General features: G+C 39.6%; 1 protein-coding gene across 1 annotated transcript in view; it reads left to right on the top strand.

Moving 5' to 3' along the window:
- Positions 1-2483: 2483 nt before the first annotated feature.
- Positions 2484-27500, top strand: part of LOC138963056 (uncharacterized) — a 41975-nt gene continuing 16958 nt past the window's right edge. The window contains exons 1-5 of the mRNA XM_070335059.1: positions 2484-2997; positions 7652-7814; positions 8951-9093; positions 16919-17197; positions 17611-17817. Coding sequence (XP_070191160.1) covers positions 2840-2997; positions 7652-7814; positions 8951-9093; positions 16919-17197; positions 17611-17817 — 950 coding nt within the window. The 5' untranslated portion in view covers positions 2484-2839. The remainder of the gene's footprint in view (positions 2998-7651; positions 7815-8950; positions 9094-16918; positions 17198-17610; positions 17818-27500) is intronic.

Raw genomic sequence — 27500 nt, 5'->3', positions numbered from 1 at the left:
AACGGACACAGGTGGCAATCATCAAAACGAATCTCATATTGGAAGGGAAGCAGTCTTTTGTTTGTTTGTTTGCTTAACGCCCAGCCGACCACGAAAGGCCATATCAGGGCGGTGCTGCTTTGACATTTAACGTGCGCCACACACAAGACAGAAGCCGCAGCACAGGCTTCATGTCTCACCCAGTCACATTATTCTGACACCGGACCAACCAGTCCTAGCACTAACCCCATAATGCCAGACGCCAGGCGGAACAGCCACTAGATTGCCAATTTTAAAGTCTTAGGTATGACCCGGCCGGGGTTCGAACCCACGACCTCCCGATCACAGGGCGGACGCCTAACCACTAGGCCAACCGTGCCGGTCAGGATGTTGTTGTTTGGTATGTGTCCATGTGGAGGGGTGTTCCTATCTGATGAAAAAGCCTGGAACGATCTGACCTGGTGTGCAGAACACTTTTCACGAGATGGAATGTGTCTTTAAGGCACAGTATAGTAACCCCATCAGTCAACATCTGACCTTGTGACCGTCGCGCACGAGACACGAGGGTTGTTACTTAAAGATCAATCAATCAATCAATATGAGGCTTGTATCGCGCGTATTCCGTGGGTACAGTTCTAAGCGCAGGGATTTTTATTTTTTAATTTTTTTTATGCTATTTATATCGCGCACATATTCAAGGCGCAGGGATTAATTTATGCCGTGTGAGATGGAATTGTTTTACACAATACGTATACATCACGCATTCACATCGGCCAGCAGATCGCAGCCATTTCGGAGCATATCCTACTTTTCACGGCCTATTATTCCAAGTCACACGGGTATTTTGGTGGACATTTTTATCTATGCCTATACAATTTTGCCAGGAAAGACCCTTTTGTCAATCGTGGGATCTTTAACGTGCACACCCCAATGTAGTGTACACGAAGAGATAATATCTAACAAGAAAACTGTATTAAATAGATCCAAGATTTATGTTGGGGGGGGTTGTAATTTTGTGACCACACACCAGGAATACCTTAAAATAAATGTTTGAGCGCTGAGTAACTCAAACTGAAAACGGCTGATCGATGTTTTAGTAGGAATCCCAGACTGTAATTCTTATTGTGACGCTTTTTTGTGCGAGTCATAATTTTTGTCCTACCTTTCGACCCTGAGTATTTCATGCGCTGTTCCTAGAGATACAGCTTTCAAATTGAGCCGAGAGCTTCAGAGTTCGTTTTGGGAGTGTTTGTTTCTGTTATGCGAAGCGTTTAAGCCCTGTATTGCACGGAAATTGCATGCGTAAGCTAGGCTCTAGATATAGCTTCCTCAGTTCAACGGTCTTAATCTGCTTTGACAAATGAAAACTAAATAAATAATGATGACGACCGGAAGTCCTGACTCCTGACAGGAGAGCTGGGCCGCGAAGCAAACCGCTCGCTGATTAAAATTCATTTAATTATTTGGCATAGTATCGGAGCAGTTTTGATTAAATGATTTTAGGTGTTTCTAAATGACAGTACAGCAAATGTCCCTTGAACTTGTTAAGGTCCAAATCGTCAGAAAACTTTCCAAAATGAAGCCTTAGGTAAACTATCTTTAAGTTTTATGGAGAGCAAACAGTGTTGTGCAAGCGAACGGTATAAGTATCTTATTTCCTTCCAGTGTCAACTATGAGTAAACTGAAACAAATGTGTCCAGGGTTTTACATACATACACCAAGATCACCATACATGTTGACGCATACCACTAATCAAAGATCTGGTCCAATTACTTCTTTTTTCGACAGCAGAATCTAGTAACTCGTCAGCTGCATAGTTCGTTTACTGGACTTTAATCATTTGCCAAACTGCCGTCATCTTCCAACGTCACTTTAAAGCTCATGCTCATATTTTTTTGCACAAAGATGTTGAATGTTTTACTCTAGCGTTGCAAGAATTCCATTTTCTCTGGAATACAGAATACAGAATACAGTATTTATTGAGCCAAGTGACATTAAAAAACATTTAAAGCACAAGGAATTTCGCGTAGTGTTGGTAAAATCACGCACACACACACACCCACACACACACTGACACACACACACACACACGCCCACACATACTGACATACACACCAACACACACGCGCCCACACTACAGCAGTCACGATCACACCATCACACGCAGGGCAGACATGAGGTAAAACAAATGACAATCATCTATTAAAAGAAAATGTACAGAGAGTGGTCTAAGATGCTGGTGGAAGGGTCTACACGGAATACAATTTTATAATCTAATGCATGGTTAGAACTAGCCCATCCCCTCCACCCACCCACTCATGAATAACTAAAATAATGCAGCTAAAGAAAATGTTGAACATTTGGAAATCAGGAATCACACATCAAAGTCACACTCAACCCTCCCCCCCCCCCCTTCCCACCACCACCACCACCACTACCTAACACTGAGTCACAGGGCAGCGCTATATGGTTTGTTGGGATTGTCGTTGCCTCTGCATGGAATGATGTTATTAGTTTTAAGTGCAATCGTTTAATTCTTAATACATGTGATGTTTTTATGTCTGTGATCGCCTGACACTGTAAGGCAATTTTCCTTGTTTTTATGAGGACAGTAAACATTTTGAGTCTTTGAGTCTTTGAGTCTTCTTTGTTGAATTTTCAAACTGGCTCTTGGGCCCTTAACTTTTTTAATCGCTTTGCCGGAAAGACATTTTTTTCGGATCACCTGTCGCTTACGTAATCGAAGGAGAAGCACATAAAGCAACGGCGCGTCAAGAAAAGAAAGGAGTATTTGCAAACGCAGCAAAAAACAGTGACGTCGTATGTTTCCCCTCAACAGCCGATGAAACGTCCGACACAATGCCCACGGTGCAGTTGTTGAAAACGCTCACCCTCCTCCTCATCACAGTCCTCTTCTCCAGAAAACTCTGTGATGGGAGTCGGTATTCTTGGATGTGGTATGACCATTACGATGAATTGGCTGACCATATGAATACTGTCGATGGACAAAATTGCAAGTAAGTTCGTGATCTTGTTATCTCTCTCTGTGTCTCTGTCTCTGACTTTGTCTGTGTGTCTATTTCGCTCTCTCTGTCTCTCTCTCTCTGTCTCTCTGTCTCTGTCTCTGTGTGTGTGTGTCTCTCTCTCTCTGTCTCTCTCTCTCTCTGTCTCTCTCTCTGTCTCTCTCTGTACTGTGTGTGTGTGTGTGTGTGTGTTAGGGTTAGTGTGCGCGTGTGTGTGTGTGGGGGGGGGGGTGCGTGTGTTTTGTGTATTTTGGTGTTAGTGTTAGTGTTAGTGTTAGTGTGTGTGTGTGTGTGTGTGTGTGTGTGTGTGTGTGTGTGTGGTAAGTGTTAGGGTTAGTGTGTTTGTGTGTGTGTGGGGGGGGAGGGGGTACGTGTGTTTATTTCTGTGCTTATTTGGATATCTCTGTGCATCTTTTTGGAACGCCTGTCGGAGTCTTCGCCAAAAATCATTTAAGGTGAACACGTCAAACTTAAAGTGATAATGTCTAACAAGAAAACTGTCTCTCGTCGCCCAAAGAGCTATACAGTTCAAGTTTGGGGTTGTAATCATGTGACCACACACCATGAATACCTTAAAATAAATGTTTTGAGCGCTGAGTTACCCAAATTGAAAACGGCTGTGTTTTGAGTAGGTATCCAAGAGTGTAATTCTCATTGTGACGGCTGTGTTTTGAGAAGGTATCCAAGACTGTAATTCTCATTGTGACGCCTTTTTGCGCGAGTCATAATTTTCGTTCTTCCTTTCGAACCTGAGTATTTCATGCGCTATAAATCCTAGAGATACAGATTTGAAATTGAGCCGATAGCTACAAAGTTCGTTTTGGGAGTTGAATATAGATAACAACACACACGAGGAAGGTCTTAGAATTAGTGTTTGAGCGTTCTATTTTTCAAATCTGAATGCTGTGTTTGGTAGTCATTTCAAACTGTGATAATTATTCTCCAACGGGCAGTGTGTTTGTTTCTGTTATGCGAGGCGTTTTAGCCTTGTAAGGTACGGAAATTGCATGCATAAGCTAGAATGTAGGTTTGACTTCATCAATCCAACAGTCTTAATCTACTTTGACGAATGGGTATGTATGAAAAGTAAATGAATAATGATGACGACCGGAACTCCGGACTCCTGGGCAAAGCACACCGCTCGCTTTCATTTAATCATTTGGCATAGTTTCGGAGCAGTGTTGAGCAAATCATTGCAGATGTTTCTAAATGACAGTACAGCAAATGTCCCTTGAACTTTTTAAGGTCCAAACCGTCAGAAAACTTTTCAAAATGGCGCTTTAGGTATACTATCTTTAACAATCGTGTGTTTTTTGACATGTTTCGGCTGCGTTTCTAAATTTTTTAAGTTTAAGTAAATTCCTTCATTCTTTCTTCCTTCTTTACTTTATTCCTTTCTGTTCCTCTATTTTTGTCTCTGCGCAAACTAGTAATGTGTGTGTGTTAGTGTGTGGGAGTGTTAGTGTAATGTTAGTGTTAGTGTGTGTGTTAGTGTTAGTGTGTGTGTGTGTGTGTGTGTGTGTGTGTGTGTGTGCGTGTGTGTGTGTGCGTGCAAGTGTTTGTGTGTGCATATGTATGTGTGTGTGTGTGTGCGTGTGTGTGTGTGTGTGTGTGTGTGTGTGTGTGTGTGTGTGTGTGTGTGTGTGTGTGTTTATTTGTATGCGTATTTAAGGTGAACATGTCATATTTGGAAATCGACTGTGCTTTGAAATGTTAAGGCTGTGTATGAAGGCTAAATTTGTCAACAAGTTTGCCATAAATTCGTTCATCCTTTCTGTCCTCTTTCCTTTGTTTCTGTCTGTCTCTCTATTATTTGTCTGTGTGCACATTTGTGATGTTGGGGTTTTACTTTAATACGTATGCAGCTTTGAAGTTAATGGCTCGTCTCGAGCGTTTACTGCTGTTATACGATTGAAATCTGCCTTGCGCAACTGCGTCGCATGGTGTAGTTTAGCATGGAGCCGTGCACTATCCAACAGGCGTCCTTGCAACGCCCACCCTTTTTAATGTGTAAAGGGTCCATGGACCCCTTAAGCGGAGTTATACAGGGTCTCAAGAGTCCAGGGCCCCAAACCTTCTGTGAACATATATAACGCATTGTGCTCGCGATAAGTGTGATATGAAGTGTCTTTATTATCGGAATATTCGAGTTGAACAGTTCTACAGTATGCATTGTTAAATGGAACACACACACACACACACACACACACACACACACACACACACGCGCGCGCACACACACGCGCACGCACACGCGCATGCACACGCACACGCACACGCACACGCACACGCACACGCACACACACTCACACACCCCCTTTCAACTAGACTTCCTGTTCTTTTTATATTTAGTCAAGTTTTGACTAAATATTTTAACATCGAGGGGGAATCGAAACGAGGGTCGTGGTGTATGTGCGTGTGTGTGTGCGTGTGTGTGTGTGTCTGTGTGTGTGTGTAGAGCGATTCAGACTAAACTTCTGGACCGATCTTTATGAAATTTGACATGAGAGTTCCTGGGTATGAAATCCCCATACGTTTTTTTCATTTTTTTGATAAATGTCTTTGATGACGTCATATCCGGCTTTTCGTGAAAGTTGAGGCGGCACTGTCACGCCCTCATTTTTCAACCAAATTGGTTGAAATTTTGGTCAAGTAATCTTCGACGAAGCCCGGACTTCGGTATTGCATTTCAGCTTGGTGGCTTAAAAATTAATTTATGACTTTGGTCATTAAAAATCTGAAAATTGTAAAAAAAAATTAAAATTTATAAAACGATCCAAATTTACGTTTATCTTATTTTCCATCATTTGCTGATTCAAAAAACATATAAATATGTTATATTCGGATTAAAAACAAGCTCTGAAAATTAAATATATAAAAATTATTATCAAAATTAAATTGTCCAAATCAATTTAAAAACACTCTCATCTTATTCATTGTCGGTTCCTGATTCCAAAAACATATAGATATGATATGTTTGGATTAAAAACACGCTCAGAAAGTTAAAACAAAGAGAGGTACAGAAAAGCGTGCTATCCTTCTTAGCGCAACTACTACCCCGCTCTTCTTGTCAATTTCACTGCCTTTGCCATGAGCGGTGGACTGACGATGCTACGAGTATACGGTCTTGCTGAAAAATGGCATTGCGTTCAGTTTCATTCTGTGAGTTCGACAGCTACTTGACTAAATATTGTATTTTCGCCTTACGCGACTTGTTACATTTAGTCAAGTTTTGACTAAATGTTTTAACATAGAGGGGGAATCGAGACGAGGGTCGTGGTGTATGTGTGTGTGTGTGTGTGTGTGTGTGTGTGTGTGTCTGTCTGTCTGTGCGTGTGTGTGTGTGTAGAGCGATTCAGACTAAACTACTGGACCGATCTTTATGAAATTTGACATGAGAGTTCCTGGGAATGATATCCCCGGACGTTTTTTTTTCCTTTTTTCGATTAATACCTTTGATGACGTCATATCCGGCTTTTTGTAAAAGTTGAGGCGGCACTGTCACACCCTCATTTTTCAATCAAATTGTTTGAAATTTTGGCAAAGCAATCTTCGACAAAGGCCGGGGTTTGGTATTGCATTTCAGCTTGGTGGCTTAAAAACTAATGAGTGAGTTTGGTCATTAAATATCGGAAACTTGTAATTAAAATTGTTTTTTATTAAACGATCCAAAAACATTTTCATCTTATTCTTCGTCATTTTCTGATTGCAAAAACATATAAATATGTTATATTTGGATTAAAAACAAGCTCTAAAAATTAAAAATATAAAAATTATGATCAAAATTAAATTTCCGAAATCGTTTTAAAAACAATTTCGTCTTATTCCTTGTCGGTTCCTGATTCCAAAAACATATAGATATGATATGTTTGGATTAAAAACACGCTCAGAAAGTTAAAACGAAGAGAGGTACAGAAAAGCGTGCTATGCAGCACAGCGAAACCATTACCGCGCTGAATAGGCTCGTCAGTTTCACTCCGTTTTGCACAAGCGGCGGACTACGGTCATTGTGAAAAAATGCAGTGCGTTCAGTTTCATTCTGTGAGTTCGACTGAGCTTGACTAAATGTTGTATTTTCGCCTTACGCGACTTGTTATTTGATGTCGTTGTTTTTCTTCAAACATGTCCAAGTCCAAACACAAGATGAGAAAGTATGCATGATATAGAAACGAACTTGTCGTAAAGAAGTGGTCGTTATTGGCAGGTGGTCGTTATCGAGAGATGGCAGGTTCGACTGTATCATGCAATCACGTCATTTCCTGTCATCATCACAGCGCCAGTTTCTGTGATGGCCCGACCGCTTTGATTTAAAGCGCTCAAGGACAAAATCAAACTAGAAAATACAATATGCAGGTTCAAGGCGAGGGAAGTCCTGGCCAGTGTGAAGTTATTTGTCAGAGGTAAAGCAAGGGTGTTCACTCTTTCAAAACCCATACAAACCCGACGGAGTTATTTCCGAAAATCGCTTAAAGCCAACATCAAACTAGAAAATATGCAGGTTCAAGGCGAGGGAAGTCCTGGCCAGTGTGAAGTTATTTGTCTGAGGAAAAGCAAGGGCGTTCACTCTTTCAAAACCCATACAAACCCGACGGAGTTATTCCGAAAATCGTCTATTGGACAAAATGAAACAAGAAAATACAATATGCAGGTCAAAGGCGAGAGAAGACCTGGTCCTACGACCGGACACGCTGTCCCAGATCCCGGTGTACAACAGGCTCCTGAACCGGATCTGGTACCGGAACCGGACCGCACTGATCCATTTGCACAACATGGCGCTCAACAGGGCCTTCTTCTACAGCTACATTCTGCAGGTTGGACTCACAGTCACACACGCATGCATGCATGCACGCGCGCACGCACGCGCGCACAAACATTAATGTACGCAGGCTCACACACACACACACACACACACACGCACACGCACACATACACACACACACACACACACATACAAACACACACACTCTCACACACACACACACACACACACACACACACACACACACACACACTCACACACACACACTCTCTCTCACACATACAGATAAACATACGCACATACATTCAAGCACACACACACATCACACACAAACAGATCAGATGGACACTGAGACGATCTCATAGGCAGAACGACAGACACAAGTGGCACGGCCACACGCAGTGTTTTTATATGGACACAGACAGACACAAGTGGCACAGCCACACGCAGTGTATATATATGGACACAGACAGACACAAGTGGCACGGCCACACGCAGTGTATATATATGGACACAGACAGACACAAGTGGCACGGCCACACGCAGTGTATATATATGGACACAGACAGACACAAGTGGCACGGCCACACGCAGTGTATATATGGACACAGACAGACACAAGTGGCACGGCCACACGCAGTGTATATATATGGACACAGACAGACACAAGTGGCACGGCCACACGCAGTGTATATATATGGACACAGACAGACACAAGTGGCACGGCCACACGCAGTGTATATATATGGACACAGACAGACACAAGTGGCACGGCCACACGCAGTGTATATATATATGGACACAGACAGACACAAGTGGCACGGCCACACGCAGTGTATATATATGGACACAGACAGACAGAAAGGCGGACTCATACATGCACATGCATGCATATACACACGCACGCACATACACTTACGTACATTTACAAATAAAGAAGTGCAGTTCAGTGGATATATCAATAGACTATACATATTTGCTGGTTGTCTGAACTCCATTCATGTCCATTCGCTTGCACCAACTAACCTGGTGGCTACTGAGTGTGAATGTATTGTATTGTATTGTATTGTATTGTATTGTATTGTATTGTATTGTATTGTATTTATTGTATTGTATTGTATTGTATTGCATTGCATTGCATTACATTGCTTTGCATCGCATTGTATTGTATAGTATCGTTCTGCACAGAAAATGAACGATTCAGCGTCGTTCTACATCCAGCCCAACTGGCTGTACATGTACATGTCCGCTGTGGCTGACGTCAACGCTAACCCGAAGGTGCTTAACGGCAGCGCCCTCTACTTTGACACAGATACACACTACCCCAACTGGTCAGTTTTACAAGTAAGGCCAAACACAAACATATGTTGGTTTAGGGTAACCCGACCGACTCTATTTTTTCCCGCCGACCCTACATTTTTATTTTTCATTTCTAAAAAAAAACAAACCAAAACAACCTTTGGCACATTCTGCGAACCATACCGGTGTAACACGAAATTTTTACTCCACGAAAAATTTACTCCGGAGTAAATATTTCGTACGAAATTCTTACTCCGAGTACACTTTTCGTACGAGAAAAGAACTCCCCAAGGCACGAAAAAATTACTCCCTCCACGAAATTTTTACTCCCCATTTTTTTTACTTCCAGTAAAAATATCGTACGCAAAATTGGGATGTGGGCGAAGGGATAATGCCAATAAGTGATCTCGCGCACACGAATGTCGCGCTATCCTCCTTCCACCCCTTCCACCACCAAGACTAACAGGGGACAAGGGAGTAAAAATTTCGTACACCTGGCATGGGAAGTTAAATTGCTTGTGTTTGGGTGAAGTAATTTATTCGTTATTTATTCGTCATGGGAGTAACATTTTTGTACGAAATGTTTACTCGGAACTCACTGGTCTTGGGGAGTCATTTTCTCGTGAAATGGGGGAGTGCTTTTTTCGTAAAGGGAGTAACTTTTTCGTACGAAATGTTTACTCCGGAGTAAAAATCTCGTGGGAGTAATTTTCTCGTGTTACACCGGGACTAAAAAAACAAAAACTAAAAAACATTCAAAAGCCGACCTACCGACGCTATTGGATTTTTTGTTTTTTGTCACGTTACCCTAAACCAACATATATTTTTGTTTGGCCTGCTTTTCTACATGATTTAATGAAATGGCGAATTGAAGTACTTCAGGCCTTTCGACTTCAAGCTCAGTTACAGTGAAAATAATACTGTATTAGCATTACGGTGTTATTATCCACAGTCATTTTAAATGTGCCGAGTTCAGTTGTTATGTTACAGTAAATTCTCAAAACCAGAAAATGTACAAAATCCCTGAAAATGTCAGTAAATTTGTCAATTTCCTGTTTCACACGGGGCGTTTGTAAATGTCCTCAAAATTCTAGAACATTTGTAAATTTCCTGAAATTTCCGTGTTTTGATGAATTTACTGAACAGGTAAAATATTGTTAGTAATTTTGTCAAATTCCACAGATTCACAGGAAATTGCCTGCAGGGAGACCTCAGTGGCTGCTCGTTTGTAACCTGTTTTGAAGATGAACAATGAATATGCTATGATATATGATTTATATTGATTGTAGATAATACCGTCTGTGGGTAGGCCCTATTTGAATGAATGGACACTTTGACGTTAGATTAGTGAATAATTAGAAGTGAGCGTTAAAATCAGTTATTGTCGTCTGCTATTCTGGTTGCTATGATGCTGATGATGGTAACAGTTCTGCTCTTTTCATTTCGCGAAGCTGGCCGCACGAAGCTTTAGCACTGAGGTTTCGGTACAAAGACTTCGCGAAGTCGACTTCGGGCTCAATTAGGACTGGGTGGCCGAGTGGTAACGACTGGGTGGCCGAGTGGTAACAACTGGGTGGCCGAGTGGTAACGACTGGGTGGCCGAGTGGTAACGACTGGGTGGCCGAGTGGTAACGCACTGGGTGGCCGAGTGGTAACGCACTGGGTGGCCGAGTGGTAACGCACTGGGTGGCCGAGTGGTAACGCACTGGGTGGCCGAGTGGTAACGACTGGGTGGCCGAGTGGTAACGCACTTGCGCTCGGAAGCGAGAGGTTGCGTGTTCGACCCTGGGTCAGGCCGCAATTTTCTCCCCCCTTTCCTAACCTAGGTGGTGGGTTCAAGTGCTAGTCTTTCGGATGAGACGAAAAACCGAGGTCCCTTCGTGTACACTACATTGGGGTGTGCACGTTAAAGATCCCACGATTGACAAAAGGGTCTTTCCTGGCAAAATTGTATAGGCATAGATAAAAATGTCCACCAAATACCCGTTTGACTTGGAATAAAGGCCGTGAAAGGTGAATGCTCGCCTAATAGGCTACTGAGCTTTACTGGCCAATGTGAATGCGTTATAAATTGTGTGTAAAAAATGTCTGTTTGTCTGTCTGTCTGTAAAAAATTCCATTTCAAACGGCAGAAATTAATATGTAAGCGCCTAGGGCTATATCTAGATTAGGCGCATAAAAATGATCACAATAATAATAATAATAATAATAATTAATGACCGCCTTTATAATCTTCAACGATTTATGAAAAACGAGACATTTTTAAATGCTGCTTACAAAACTATGCAATTGGTATTGAAAAATAATAAAATGATGATTCTTTAATCATAGCTAAGCCTACGTTAACCATCCATCATAAGTCTATCAGGTATCAAACGGTCCCCTTCAACAACGCAGTCTTCCTGTTCAGACTCAAAGCCATTTTGTTTTCAGCATTAAACATTCCTTACTTTATACCTAACCCATAAAACCATTCCACCATCTTGATTGATTGGTTGATGGTTTTTAACGCCCATTCGACCTATTTGGCTATGCGGGGTCGATTCAAGCTTCCTTTCTCGGTTTATGTGGTGCATAGTCTCCATTCACTGGGTTATCAAACGATCCCGGATGTCAAACGATCCCGACGGGCGCAGTGGCCTAGTGGGTAAGACGCCGGCCTCCAAAGCGGAAGGTCGTGGGTTCGAATCCCGGCCGCGCCTGCCTTGTTAAGGGTGGAGATTTTTTCCAATCACCCAGGTCAACGTATGTGCAGACCCGCTAGTGCCTTATCCCACTTCGTGCGCGCGTACACGCAAGCACAAGAACAAGTGCGCACGGAAAAAATCATATAATCCATGTGAGAGTTCGGTGGGTTATAGAAACAAGAAAATGCCAAGCATACATCCCTCGAAAGCGGTGTATGGTTGCCGTAATGGCGGGATAAAAACTCTTGGTCATTTTCTGCGAGATGTGCAGGAGAAGCGACAGAATGTTTTCATGACGTCATCATTCGCATTGTGACGTGTTCTTCGAACCGTGTTTCCCATTTGACGTCAGAGGTTTTATGTTGGAAGAGGGGGTCAAGAAGAGACGTCTTGGTTTGTTTAATCTGTGTCGTTTGTCTTTAAAATAAAAAATATTAAAAAAATAATCAACCAACTCAGGTTCTACCTAACCATTTACCAGGTATCCAACAGTACCCTTTAACAACACGCTTAAGCTGTTCGGACCCAAAGCGTGGCGCCACGCAAAGCAAAAGTGGGTGAAACCCAAACAGGTGCGAACAGGTGACCGTAGGGTCTGATTCGTTGAAATTACACCAAATCTCAATGGTTTTTTTTATTCTTTTTTAATTTTTTTTTATACATTTTATTTCCTTTATATACACATAAACACAGCATAATATACATCATACACCGAGTTTATCAACAAAGCGCATACACACGTACATACCTAGACAAAACACAGACATAGACAGTAGGGTGGGTTGTTGGAGAGACAGGGGATATGGAAGGGGGGGACTGAGGTTGTGGGGGGGGGAGGGAGGGGGGGGGGGGTAACTGAGGTTGGGGGAGGGGAGGGGGGTAGGTGGGGACGGTGGTCACAATTTAGCCTCCAAGTATACATGGGGTTTAATTATCGGCATAAAAGTACTGTATAACCTGTTATGAGTAAATGGGTCAGGGGGTATCACATTCAAAAATGTTCATACGAAATCAATCAATACAATTATCCTATAGCATCAATGAAAAAAGTGTCTATATAAACACCACTCTTTTTCAAATTTACCATAATAATTATTTACACTAGCATTATACTTTTCGATCAAAAACCTTTCTTTAACAATTTTCACAAAAACATTTAGTGTTGGGACTGTCTTATTTAATTTGGCTCCAAATATACTTTGTTTGGCAAGGAGAATAAACAAATCAAAAACAGCATCCGTATGAAAGTTGTCTAAATACCCTAAAATGACAAGCTCTTTTGACAAATTCAAATTACTGCAATGTGTGAAATTTTGACATAACCATTCTGTGAAATCAGACCAAAAAAGCTTAACTCTTGTGCACTCCCAAAACAAATGTATTAAGGTTTCCTCTTCCTGTGTACAAAAGCTACATAGTGATGTGTCGGAAATTTTCATCAAGAATAACAGGCGTTGAGTGGGAAAAATTCTATATAGTATTCTATATTGGAACCACCTTAGGTATGTGTCTTGTGTAGTTCGTCTTATTGTCAGAAATACCTTTCCAACATTTACATCAAAATTCACTAAATTAGCCCATTTTTCCATGCACTGTAGATTGCCATCATTTTTCACAAGATGGGTATATATATGTTTTACTCCACCTTTAGCTATTTGTTTCCATACAACATCATCACCAATATGAAAAACATTGTTTAAAACTGCATCTAACTTTAGTCTTTTATGAAAACTCTTAACTGAGCGCATAACGCCCTCGAAAAAAACAAAATTCAGTTGTAAATTTGGATGTTTCAATTTAAAATCGTTATATGACAAAAACCCATCAGCGCTCATCAAGTGACCGACTGTAATAATGCCATTTTCTATCCAATTCCTGTTAAAAATAACCTTTTTATCTATGCAAATATGTACATTATAATACAGACGCTCTGAAACAAAATCACTCAAGGAGATGGGGACACATTTGCATGCAAAATGTTTGTAATGTTTGAAAACATCTCTCCAGAAAGGATTCTGAACTCTTTGCATCAATATGTTTCCAAACTCACCTCCTCTCTTGTGAATGTTATGTACAAGTGGACACAGAGCTTCAGAAGTTTAGTTACTTTTCCTTCACTACAAAGGACTCGCTGTAACCATGATATCTTCAGAGCTGACAAAAAGCATTTCAAATCCACCATTTTAAGCCCACCCTCTTCAAACGACTGATATGCTGTTGTTCTCTTTATTCTATCTTTCTTACCATTCCATAGAAATGAAAAAAATAACCTATTCAAATCAAACAAAAACTTATCATCAGGGTCTGGTAAACTCATAAACAGATGAGTTAACTTAGACAGCGCCAAACTCTTAATAACTGTTATTTTTCCAAAGGGTGTTAAATTTCTTCTGGACCAGGACCTGAACAAATTCTCAATTTCTACCAATTTATGTTCATAATTAAGGGGTATAATGTCATCTAAGTTGACTGAAAAAACAATGCCAAGAACTTTAAATGTTACAGGGTTCCAACTGAGCATAAGTTCCGGCATAAATTTAATATTACAATTTGTATGTGAGCCTATCCAGACTGCCGTAGTTTTCTCATAGTTCATTTTCAGACCGGATATAGAGGCAAATTGCTTCAAAACGTTCATACATGCACAAAATGATTGTTTTGAACCATCCAGAAACAGGGCGGTGTCATCTGCAAACTGGGATATTAATATTTCATCATCTGCCACCTTTATACCTTTTATCTCTGTACTCTGGCGGATCATAATGGACAGAAATTCGGCACATATTAGATATAAATAAGGTGACAATGGATCTCCTTGTCTGGTACCTCTTTGTACATCAAACCAACTGGAATATTTACCATTCACAGAAACACATGATCTAATATTATTATAAAAAGTGAAAATCCATCTTTTAATGTCATCACCGAAGTTGAATTTGCACAAACATTTATCAATGAAGGACCAAGAAACGCTGTCGAAAGCTTTTTCAAAGTCAATGCACATTAAGAGGCCACGTATGTTATGCTTATTCACATAAAATAGAGTATCATATAATAACCTTATGTTTTGGCCAATGTACCTTCCTTTAATAAAGCCTGTCTGATCTTCATGGATCAAGTTTGGTAACACAGACTTTAACCGTTCAGCAATACAGGATGAAGCAATCTTATAAACTACATTCAACAGTGTAATGGGTCGCCAATTTTTCAAAAAGCTTTTATCCTTTCCATCCTTTGGTATACAGGTAATAACACCCTGTCTCTGGGTGATAGACATCTCTCCCTTTTCAAAGCTACAATTCAGGGATCTCAAGAGAAAAGAACAGAGATCTTTAAAAAAGAACTTAAAAAACTCAGCTGTATACCCATCTGAACCAGGGCTTTTGTCGTTATTTAACCGTTTAATAACTGCCATCATTTCTTGCATGGTAATTTTCTCTTCCAAACAATCTCTTTCTTCATTGGAAAGTGCTGGGTGTTCCAAGTTTTCATCAATCGTTTCATTTACCAAATTTGTGTCTCTTGTGGAATACAATTCTTCATAAAAACACTTGACCTCATTACATATAAGGTCACTATCATGTATAACCCCGTTATCAGTCTGTACAAAACACATTGCTTTCTGCACATAATTCCTTTTTTCCAGGTTACAAAAATAATTGGTATTCTTCTCACCATCACAAATCCACCTGGCACGTGATCTCACAATAATACCATCGACTCGCTTCTGCCGCACTTCACCCAAATCTCGCTTCTTCTGTTCTAACAACTGTACATTACTTTCATTCACCTGATTCTCCAAACATACAATCTCAGCAAGGATTTCTCTTTCTTTCCTATCACTTTCTCTTTTTTTAATGTGAGGCGTAGGAGATACATTTACCTTTTATCTCCAGCAAAATCATTTCAAAAAATAATTGATCATTAATCATCAACACCAAATCTTCATCCTCAATCAAATGTATATTATTTCTGTCATAAACAGGTACAGCATATTGTATTTTCAAATCTAATATTACTTGCTAAACTAGTCCAACAAATGTTATATCTTTTAATAGTGAGTTATTAAACTTCCATAGTGGTCGGTGTCTTTTTACAATGTCAGTATTAAAACATAAAGACACAGGTGAATGATCAGAATTATAACTGGGCATAATATCAACACCATTAACAATTAATCCCAATTGTTCAGATGTTAAAACATAATCCAGTCTACTTCTTTGTACACCATTAAATCTTCGCCAGGTATATTTTCTTAAACCGGTGTGCAGATTTCTATAAATATCTACAAGATTCAACTGTTCCGTCATTTCTAACATCTTTTTCCTACTTCTCATTTTATACACTTTTGAAGGATGATTAGAATCAATCTTAGGATCAATTGCAATGTTCCAGTCCCCTCCAATCACAATACAATCATTATCAAATGAAACAATATTATCCATCAGGTTTTCAAAAAACTCAGGGTGGTCACCAGTGCTTGGGCCATATACATTCCCCAAAGTAAATCGTTTATTCAACATTTCTATATCAATCAAAATATATCGCCCCTCTGGATCTCTCACAACATTATGAAGTTTATATTCAAAATTATTTTTAAATAACACAGCAACTCCTCTGCTTGCAGTACTATTTCCTGCCACAATACATTCAAACCCCCATTGTGATCTGATCATATTTTCTTGTTCAATTTTCCAGTGCGTTTCCTGTAGTAGAAATACATTACCCTTGCTTTTTCTCAACAAATCAAAAACATCTTTTTTCTTTCTAAAATCTCCTAAACCATTTACATTAAAAGTAACAATATTTAATAATTCACACATAGCCATCTTCAAATTTAATTTCCATTTCATACAAGACTGTACATTCGATGCAAATCAAACACAAACATGTCAACTTGCATGCTGGACAAATTCGACAACACACCTGACATACCAAACTGTCAACACTGACAACAACACTTCGAGTAACTTCCAATGCATACATAGAAACAAGCACTGCATTCGAGTTGATTTGTGGTGCTGCAGGTGAACATTTACATCGTGTGCATGATTCCGACATAGCAAGGAATAAATCACCAAATGAACAGGTTCAAATCTCAATGTTAACCAATCCAAAACCCCGACTTGCTCCCACCAGGTTGGTAACTTTCTCGTGCAAATCGGCCCAGGTATCAAACAGTACCCTTCAACAACACACTGAAGCTGTTCGGACCCAAAGCGTGGCGCATCGACGACACGCAAGACCAAGGCAACTTCCTCCGGGAGCCCACCCGCCGAACCACTGTGGTAGCGGATGTGGGTGCAGGAAGGGTCAGCAACTACACCGACCCGACCTTCAAGATGAACCCCTGGTACAGCAAGTGGCTACCCGACCTTGAAGGTGACCTTGACTCGCTGACTAAGTTCACGCACTACGTTGGGATCAAGTACAGCAACCAGACTGGGAAGTAGGTTGAAGGAGAACGTATTTGGAGTGAAGATAAAGGAACGTTGAGTGTGTGTGTGTGTGTGTTTGTGTGTGTGTGTGTGTGTGTGTGTGTGTGTGTGGAGGGTGGGGGGTGTTATTTGTGTGCGTTGGTTAGGTTTTTGTGTGTGTGTGTGTGTGTGTGTGTGTGTATGTGTATGTGTGTGTGTGTGTGTGTGTGTGTGTGTGCGTGTGTGTGTCTGTGTATGTGTGTTTGTGTTTGTGTTTATGTCTGTGTAAGTGCTTGCGTGCGCGCGCGCCTTTCTGTCTTGCGGGGTTTTCTGGCGGTCTGTCTGTCTACTCACTGACACCAACGTGATTTTGTCTGCGTGATTCTCTTTTGATTCAAGAAAGAACTTATCATTTCTTCTATTTTGTAATTTCATATTTTGCCAGGTTCCTAAAGGATGAGTTCGAGTCCTTCCCCTTCTTTGGCCCTCCCTCCCCTTCTGCGCAGGAGGATGACGAGAGGATGCTGCCCGTTGTGTTCACGCAGCCATACTACGACTGTGGGCGTTACGACAACTGGGTCGTGTCTGCCGTGTCGCCTGTCGTGGACTACATGCCTCGATACTCGAACTGGACCCACCTGAGACGGCAGAGGTAACCATAATACGTTAAATATATAATAATAATAATAATAATAATAATAATAATAATAATAATAATAATAATAATAATAATAATAATATAAGCATTCCCAGCAGTGGGGTTGTCAATTGTTGGTATGTGACCAAGTGGGGGGGGGGGGGGGGGGGGGGGGGGGGTCTTGTCCCATGTAAAAGTCTGGGCAGGTCTGAGATAGTTACCCGAATCGTTTACACACAATCTGAATTGAAGTGTTCAACTTCTCAACACCCTTTCTGTAACCAGTTTACAACATAGTGTGACACAGTACATCATTCTCAACTCAACTCAACTCAACTCAAATTTTATTGGCTTCAATTTCCATAGAAGAATCTACAAGCAAAAGTAGCACATGTATATTATGCTTAACAGTAATGTTCAGTTTTTTGAGAGCTAGTTGAACACTAGTGTAAACATAGTTACAGAAAGGATGTTCAAAACTGAAAAACTTCAATTTAGAGTGCGTGTAATTGATTCGGGTCATTATATCAGATCTCCCCAGACTTTCACATGGTATAAGACATCCCTACACTTGATCACACACCAAAAATCAATATCATAGCTGCTGTCTGTGCAAAGTGGGATTTTATTTTTGATGAATTAATTTGGCAGATTGTCACCGACACTCGTGTCCGTTAGGAACAGTAACTGATACAAAATAGTCCAGATTTGCAGTCAGGGTGTTAACTTTTGGTATGCGACTAAATGGAGGGTTGGTTTGTGTTTTTTATCCCATGCCAAAGCGTGGTCAGGTCTGAAGTAATGACCTGATTCGTCGACACGGGAAGGGCAGTGCTATCAACCTGAACAGGACGACCTAAGTACTAAGTACTCCTAAGTATTTCGCTTGGAGTTGGAAAGAACACTTTCTACAAGAAAACAGGACAAAGAGAATAAAACCACGCCGTCATTTTCATTCCCAATAAATTATGTCTGAAGAAAGTAATAGTAAAATGTAGACAATGGAAGTTACATCGCTGGTGGTAGAATGCAAGGTGAATCAGGTCGTTTCTAAAACGTGTGAACCACTTTCATGACCAAAACGTCCCGTTAATTCTGTTTTCTATTGTGGTTTTATCTACGACCAACTCGGAGAACCAGTGCCAACCGTCCTTGGCAAGGGTAGAGAAACACACTAAACCGACATTGTGAGAATACAAATAAGTATCTTTTCTTTTCTTTTATCGTGGAATTTGCTTTAGATTCTTCAATTGCTTAAAAGCGCCATGCGCCATCCTTCTCGAGTAAGCGATTATGCTCACCGCGTCAATATGTCTATCTTTACACCCCCGGTATAGGGGTGTGTATAGGATTCGGTCGATGTGTTTGTTTGTTTGTTTGTGTGTTTGTGTGTTTGTGTTCGCATATAGATCTCAAGAATGAACGGACCGATCGTCACCAAACTTGGTGAACAGGTTCTATACATTCCTGAGACGGTCCTTACAAAAATTGGGACCAGTCAAACACACGGTTAGGGAGTTATTGGTGGATTAAGATTCTACAAGGACTTATAGAGGGACATATTAATGGTCAAAGGGAAATAACCTTCTCAGTTGGTGGCAGTGAGAATGGTAAGGACGGGGGTGTTTTTCCTACCTCGGAGGAATTTCTTGTTTCTTTCCTTTTTATCTTGGAATCTTGTTTTAGATTCTTCAATTACTTAAAGGCGCCATCCTTCTCGAGTAAGCGATTATGCTCAGTACGTCAATAAGTCTATCTTTTCTTTCTTTTTACATTTAGTCAAGTTTTGACTAAATGTTTTAACATAGAGGGGGAATCGAGACGAGGGTCGTGGTGTGTGTGTGCGTGTGTGTGTGTGTGTGTGTGTGTGTGGTGTATGTGTGTGTGTGTGTGCGTGTGTGTGTGTGTGTGTGTGTGTGTGTGTGTGTGTGTAGAGCGATTCAGACTAAACTACTGGACCGATCTTTATGAAATTTGACATGAGAGTTCCTGGGAATGATATCCCCGGAAGTTTTTTTCTTTTTTCGATAAATGTCTTTGATGACGTCATATCCGGCTTTTTGTAAAAGTTGAGGCGGCACTGTCACACCCTCATTTTTCAATCAAATTGATTGAAATTTTGGCCAAGCAATCTTCGACGAAGGCCGGACTTCGGTATTGCATTTCAGTTTGGTGGCTTAAAAATTAATTAATGACTTTGGTCATTAAAAATCTGAAAATTGTAAAAAAAAAAATTTTTTATAAAACGATCCAAATTTACGTTAATCGTATTCTTCATCATTTTCTGATTCCAAAAACATATAAATATGTTATATTCGGATTAAAAACAAGCTCTGAAAGTTAAAAATATAAAAATTATTATTAAAATAAAATTTCCGAAATCGATTTAAAAACAATTTCATCTTATTCCTTGTGGGTTCCCGATTCCAAAAACATATAGATGTGATATGTTTGGATTAAAAACACGCTCAGAAAGTTAAAAAGAATAGAGATAAAGAAAAGCGTGCTATCCTTCTCAGCGCAACTACTACCCCGCTCTTCTTGTCAATGTCACTGCCTGTGCATCGAGCGGTGGACTGACGATGCTACGAGTATACGCTCTTGCTGTAAAAATGCAGTGAGTTCAGTTTCATTCTGTTACTTCGACAGCTTGACTAAATGTTGTAATTTCGCCTTACGCGACTTGTTTATCTTGGAATCTTGTTTTAGATTCTTCCCGCGTAAGCGATTATTCTCAGTACGTCAATAAGTCTTTTCTTTCCTTTTTATCTTGGAATCTTGTTTTAGATTCTTCAATTACTTAAAGGCGCCATCCTTCTCGGGTAAGCGATTATGCTCAGTACGTCAATAAGTCTATCTTTTCTTTCCTTTTTATCTTGGAATCTTGTTTTATATTCTTCAATTACTTAAAGGCGCCATCCTTCTCGGGTAAGCGATTATGCTCAGTACGTCAATAAGTCTATCTTTTCTTTCCTTTTTATCTTGGATTCTTGTTTTAGATTCTTCAATTACTTAAAGGCGTCATCCTTCTCGGGTAAGCGATTATGCTCAGTACGTCAATAAGTCTATCTTTTTTACATTTAGTCAAGTTTTGACTAAATGTTTTAACATAGAGGGGGGAATCGAGACGAGGGTCGTGGTGTATGTGTGTCTGTCTGTCTGTCTGTCTGTGTGTGTGTGTAGAGCGATTCAGACTAAACTACTGGACCGATCTTTATGAAATTTGACATGAGAGTTCCTGGGTATGATATCCTCAGTTTTTTTTTCTTTTTTTTTATAAATGTCTTTGATGACGTCATATCCGGCTTTTCGTGAAAGTTGAGGCGGCACTGTCACGCTCTCATTTTTCAACCAAATTGGTTGAAATTTTGGTCAAGTAATCTCCGACGAAGCCCGGACTTCAGTATTGCATTTCAGCTTGGTGGCTTAAAAATTAATTAATGACTTTGGTCATTAAAAATCTGAAAATTGTAACAAAATTTTGTTTTTATATAAGACGATCCAAATTTACGTTCATCTTATTCTCCATCATTTTCTGATTCCAAAAAACATATAAATATGTTATATTTGGATTAAAAAGAAGCTCTGAAAATTAACAATATAAAAATTATTATCAAAATTAAATTTTCGAAATCAATTTAAAAACACTTTCATCTTATTCCTTGTCGGTTCCTGATTCCAAAAACATATAGATATGATATGTTTGGATTGAAAACACGCTCAGAAAGTTAAAACGAAGAGAGGTACAGAAAAGCGTGCTATCCTTCTCAGCGCAACTACTACCCCGCTCTTCTTGTCAATTTCACTTCCTTTGCCATGAGCGGTGGACTGACGATGCTACGAGTATACGGTCTTGCTGCGTTGCATTGCGTTCAGTTTCATTCTGTGAGTTCGACAGCTACTTGACTAAATGTTGTATTTTGTATGTTGTATAAAATTTCATCTCACACGGCATCACTGCAGAGCGCCTAGAACTGTACCCACGGAATATGCGTGATATATAGTCACCTGGCTGGCTATAGTGGAAAGGTTACTTTTGGTGGTCACATTAGATATTATGTTTTTTGGAAAGTTTGTTTTATTTGCAGCCACAGTTCGGTAAACGACAAATGGCTAAACCCAACCACCTAAGAATGAGAAGCGTTTTTGTAACATGACCCATATTCTGCAAAAATGCAGCCATGACGCAGGGGGTAGGTTACAAAAAACCGTCATGTACCGCTTGACTGCATACGGATATAAGCAAATTATACCTTAAACGAAAGCTAAAGATTTTTGCCATCAGACAGCAAGTAAAATGCCTAATTCGTATACACAGTTTTATTTTTAACAACATCTGTATAACATGCGGACGACAAAACAGGAAATGCCATTTTCTCAATCGATATGTATAGCTAACTGAACGCCTGGTTGAAACCGCAATCAAAAACATCTTGAAAATTGTTTATTCTCACAGCTAGAATTATTTTACATCAACAATTGTTAATTTACCGAGGAAAACAACAGTCACATAAGATACATAATGGATGATTTTGAATCAACTCCGAAAACCGAACCGGGTCGAAGCAAAAAAGAAGTTTACACATACACAGGCTTGAAAAAGGATAATTTGGTTCAATCTGTTAGATTTTTACCCATAACGTTAAAGATCAGCTTAATATAAAAGGAAAGTGATCATTGTAAAAGGATTTTGCTATCGCAAAATAATTAAACTTCCGGTTTTACCACATGGCGTCCATAATATTATCAATTTATTACATAGCGTGCATTTGTCAGAAACTATACTAAATGTTAGAAGCGATCTTAAAGTGAAAGTAACGTTTAATAAAAGTATGCGCATTTATTTATTGATTGATATATGACTAAAATAATGGACATGTAATTTAAACGTACAAAACGACATTTTGTACACTACCTCTCTAAAAAAAACGCGACTATGACCGACCGATATGTATGTGTAAATTAGGTCATTGTTAGTGATGAAAACGGGTTTTCTTTAAAAGATAACACGCAAACTGTGAAGTTCAAGCCCATAAATGATTTTAGTACGACTTCTTCAAAACAGGTCTGTTTTTCACTCCACCAGTTTCAGTTTTAATAAAATATATGTATAGCTCTCATTATCAAAAAAAACTTATCTGCAATTCACTTAACCAAATACACAATGAACCCAGAAGGTATTAGAGTGAGACACTTTACAGTGAAATATGTTATGATTCCCCTTATTTCAAAATATATGCATTTTAATTGGCAGACACGATTCACGTCGTTGGTACGTGTCCTCTGGTGAGGCAACTGTTAGCATTTTTTGTCGTAAAAATTGACATTTTTAAACATAAATCATGGACAAAAAACTAATTCTACAAAAAGTGCAGGTTTTCTTGGTATAGTCAGTTAAAGCATCTTAAAATTCAAGAAATTGTGCAATTACGTGAATGTATTTGAAATGGCAGAAAATTTTGAATGAAAGTGATTTTTGACTGATTGAAACCCTACCCCCACTAACAAAATGTGCCCTGAGATTAGGGGTGTTAGTTTAAGATGAATGAATAATGGCTATGGTTTTCCCCTAAAGTATTCAAAACCTAAACATATACATAGGCAAGATGTTCTACAGTAACACAATTAACTTTTTAAACATATACATATGCTTAGTACACGATACTTTCGGTTTTTCTACCGGATGACTTATACATTTAGGGGGTAAACACCTTATCGTAGAAAAAGCTTTATTTTCAAAAAGTGCAAGTAATTATTAAAAATCATACATAATATTTATATATTGGAGTTAATTTTCCTTCGAAAGTCATTTGTTTCAAGTGGCAGACAATGTCAGTTGGAGAGTTACATGAACGTAAAGTGTATAACTGTTGTCTGTGATTAGTGCATTGTGTACACATTGGCACCATTTGATCCTAAATGCTAAACGATGTCGTGATCATACCACAGTTTTAGGATAATTTACATCGCATCGATTACTAAATTGATGGTAGAATTTCACTGATAAATTCTATTTCCGGTAGCGTCAGTGCCGTTATCTGAGATAGTAACGTTTTACATGGTTTCACGTTCAGTGGTGAACGTAACGTGTGGTTTAACAAAATTACTTGCACATACAATAGTGAAGTCTGTCTGTGTGTCTTTGTTTGTGTGTTTGTCTATGTCTGTCTGTGTGTTCGTCTGTTTGTCTCTCCCTCTGTCTGTCTATCTCTTTCTCTCTGTGTCTTTGTCTGTCTGTCTGTCTGTCTGTCTGTCTGTCTGTCTGTCTGTCTGTCTGTCTGTCTGTCTGTCTGTCTGTCTGTCTGTCTGTCTGTCTCTCTCTCTCTCTCTCTCTCTCTCTCTCTCTCTCTCTCTCTCTCTCTCTCTCTCTCTCTCTCTCTCTCTCTCTCTCTCTCTCTCTCTGCGAGGTAGGTGCACTTAAAGAGAAAGCAATACAGAAAGAAATGCATTTCTCTACCAACAATGAAGTTTGTCTGTCTGTGTGTTTGTGTGCGTGTTTTTTTGGTTGCGTAAGTGTTTCTCTATAAGCATCTCTTCGTCTTTGTTTGCGTACATAAATGCGTGCGTGCATGTGTAGGGGTTTCTGTGTCGGTTTGTCTCACTGTGTGTATGTCTGTCATTTTGTCGGTATGTTTGTGTATGTCTTTGTGTGTGTGTGTGTGTGTGTGTGTGTGTGTGTGTGTGTGTGTGTGTGTGTGTGTGTGCGTGCGTGCGTGCGTGCGTGAGCGCGCGCGATTGTGTGTGTGTGTGTGTGTGTGTGAGTGCGTGCGTGTGTGTGTGCGTGTGTGTGTGTGTGTGTGTGTGTGATTGCAATTATTCCTCCTTTTTACATTTAGTCAAGTTTTGACTAAATGTTTTAACGTAGAGGGGGGAATCGAGACGAGGGTCGTGGTGTATGTGTATGTGTGTGTGTGTGTGTGTGTGTCTGTCTATCTGTCTGTCTATCTGTCTGTGTGTGTGTGTAGAGCGATTCAGACTAAACTACTGGACCGATCTTTATGAAATTTGACATGAGAGTTCCTGGGTATGATATCCTCAGACTATTTTTTCATTTTTTTGATAAATGTCTTTGATGACGTCATATCCGGCTTTTCGTGAAAGTTGAGGCGGCACTGTCACGCTCTCAATTTTCAACCAAATTGGTTGAAATTTTGAACAAGTAATCTCCGACGAAGCGCGGACTTCGGTATTGCATTTCAGCTTGGTGGCTTAAAAATTAATTAATGACTTTGGTCATTAAAAATCTGAAAATTGTAAAAAAAAAAAATTTTTATAAAACGATCCAAATTTACGTTCATCTTATTCTCCATCATTTTCTGATTCCAAAAACATATAAATATGTTATATTTGGATTAAAAACAAGCTCTGAAAATTAAAAATATAAAAATAATGATCAAAATTAAATTTTTGAAATCAATTTAAAAACACTTTCATCTTATTCCTTGTCGGTTCCTGATTCCAAAAACATATAGATATGATATGTTTGGATTAAAAACACGCTCAGAAAGTTAAAACAAAGAGAGGTACAGAAAAGCGTGCTATCCTTCTCAGCGCAACTACCACCCCGCTCTTCTTGTCAATTTCACTGCCTTTGCCATGAGCGGTGGACTGACGATGCTGCGAGTATTGCTGCGTTGCATTGCGTTCAGTTTCATTCTGTGAGTTCGACAGCTACTTGACTAAATGTTGTATTTTCGCCTTACGCGACTTGTTACATTTAGTCAAGTTTTGACTAAATGTTTTAACGTAGAGCCGGGAATCGAGACGAGGGTCGTGGTGTATGTGCGTGTGTGTGTCTGTGTGTGTGTGTGTGTAGAGCGATTTAGACTAAACTACTGGACCGATGTTTATGAAATTTGACATGAGAGTTCCTGGGTATGATATCCCCAGATGTTTTTTTTCAGTTTTTTGATAAATGTCTTTGATGACGTCATATCCGGCTTTTCGTGAAAGTTGAGGCGGCACTGTCACGCTCTCATTTTTCAACCAAATTGGTTGAAATTTTGGTCAAGTAATTTTCGACGAAGCCCGGACTTCGGTATTGCATTTCAGTTTGGTGGCTTAAAAATTAATTGATGACTTTGGTCATTAAAAATCTGAAAATTGTAAAAAAAATATTTTTTTATAAAACGATCCAAATTTACGTTCATCGTATTGTCCATCATTTTCTGATTCCAAAAACATATAATATGTTATATTTGGATTAAAAACAAGCTCTAAAAATTAAAAAATTAAAAATTATTATCAAAAATTAAATTTTCGAAATCAATTTAAAAACACTTTCATCTTATTCCCTGTCGGTTCCTGATTCCAAAAACATATAGATATGATATGTTTGGATTAAAAACACGCTCAGAAAGTTAAAACGAAGAGAGGTACAGAACAGCGTGCTATCCTTCTCAGCGCAACTACTACCCCGCTCTTCTTGTCAATTTCACAAAAACAAACAGATAATGACGTCATTTTAAGTGGCACAAACGTGTACATGAATGCCTTCCCTTTCGAATGATTTACAGTTATATAATTTCTGTCAAGCGGTTTAAGTTTTATGTCCGTTTTATGAACCCAACCCTCAAAACAAGAATAGTAACGCCAAAGAAGGAAAACATACACACAAACCAACGTTTTTCTCACCGGTGGTTTGGAATATTACCCCAAAACCTTCGATTTAGTGTTGTGGTGTTAAAATCTATCAGAAAAAAGTGTTTGCTAACGTGACGCCAAAAAGTAACCAAAACGGTCCTTAGCCGACTGACTAATAAGCCTCATTGATTGATTGATTGATTTTCGCCTTACGCGACTTGTTTTCCTTTTTATCTTGGAATCTTGTTTTAGATTCTTCAATTACTTAAAGGCGCCATCCTTCTCGGGTAAGCGATTATTCTCAGCACGTCAGATCTGTCCGGGTTTACGTCACGTGATATGAGAGCATTCTTTCCCTTGGACACAAACTAAAAGTCTACAGCCCTACTCAGGTTACTGCTTCCCGCGCAGAGTGGAAATTATTGTGTCATTCATTTACTAAATGACACATGTGTCAATATGCGAATTTAATTCATCCAACGCATGCCTTCATCCAAATATTCTCGCGCTACGCAACACGCATTCAGGCTGGTGATTTTTGGTACGTGTTAAAGTGGAAGGACCCCCCCGCGGGTTAGGGGGAAAAATGTACCCGATGCTCCCCAGCATGTCGTAAGAGGCGACTAACGGATTCTGTTTCTCCTTTTACCCTTGTTAAGTGTTTCTTGTATAGAATATAGTCAATGTTTGTAAAGATTTTAGTCAAGCAGTATGTAAGAAATGTTAAGTCATCTGTACTGGAAACTTGCATTCTCCCAGTAAGGTAATATATTGTACTACGTTGCAAGCCCCTGGAGCAATTTTTTGATTGGTGCTTTTGTGAACAAAAAACAATTGACAAGTGGCTCTATCCCCTCTCCCCCCTTTCCCCGTCGCGATATAACCTTCGTGGTTGAAAACGACGTTGAACACCAAATAAAGTAAAGTAAAGTAAAGTGGAAGGAATTCCTTATCCCAATAAAAAGCCTGGACAGGTCCTAGAGGATGAGTGGCATCGTTTACACGAGAAGGACTAACTGTGCCTTTTGACAAAAGCATATCTTGTTTTAGATTCTACAATTACTTAAAGGCGCCATCCTTCTCGACACCACCCTCATACACAAAAAATGTCAGTC

Source organism: Littorina saxatilis, linkage group LG1 (genome assembly GCF_037325665.1).
Source record: "Littorina saxatilis isolate snail1 linkage group LG1, US_GU_Lsax_2.0, whole genome shotgun sequence".
NCBI lineage: Eukaryota > Metazoa > Mollusca > Gastropoda > Littorinimorpha > Littorinidae > Littorina > Littorina saxatilis.
This window is presented reverse-complemented; position numbering and strand designations above follow the sequence as displayed.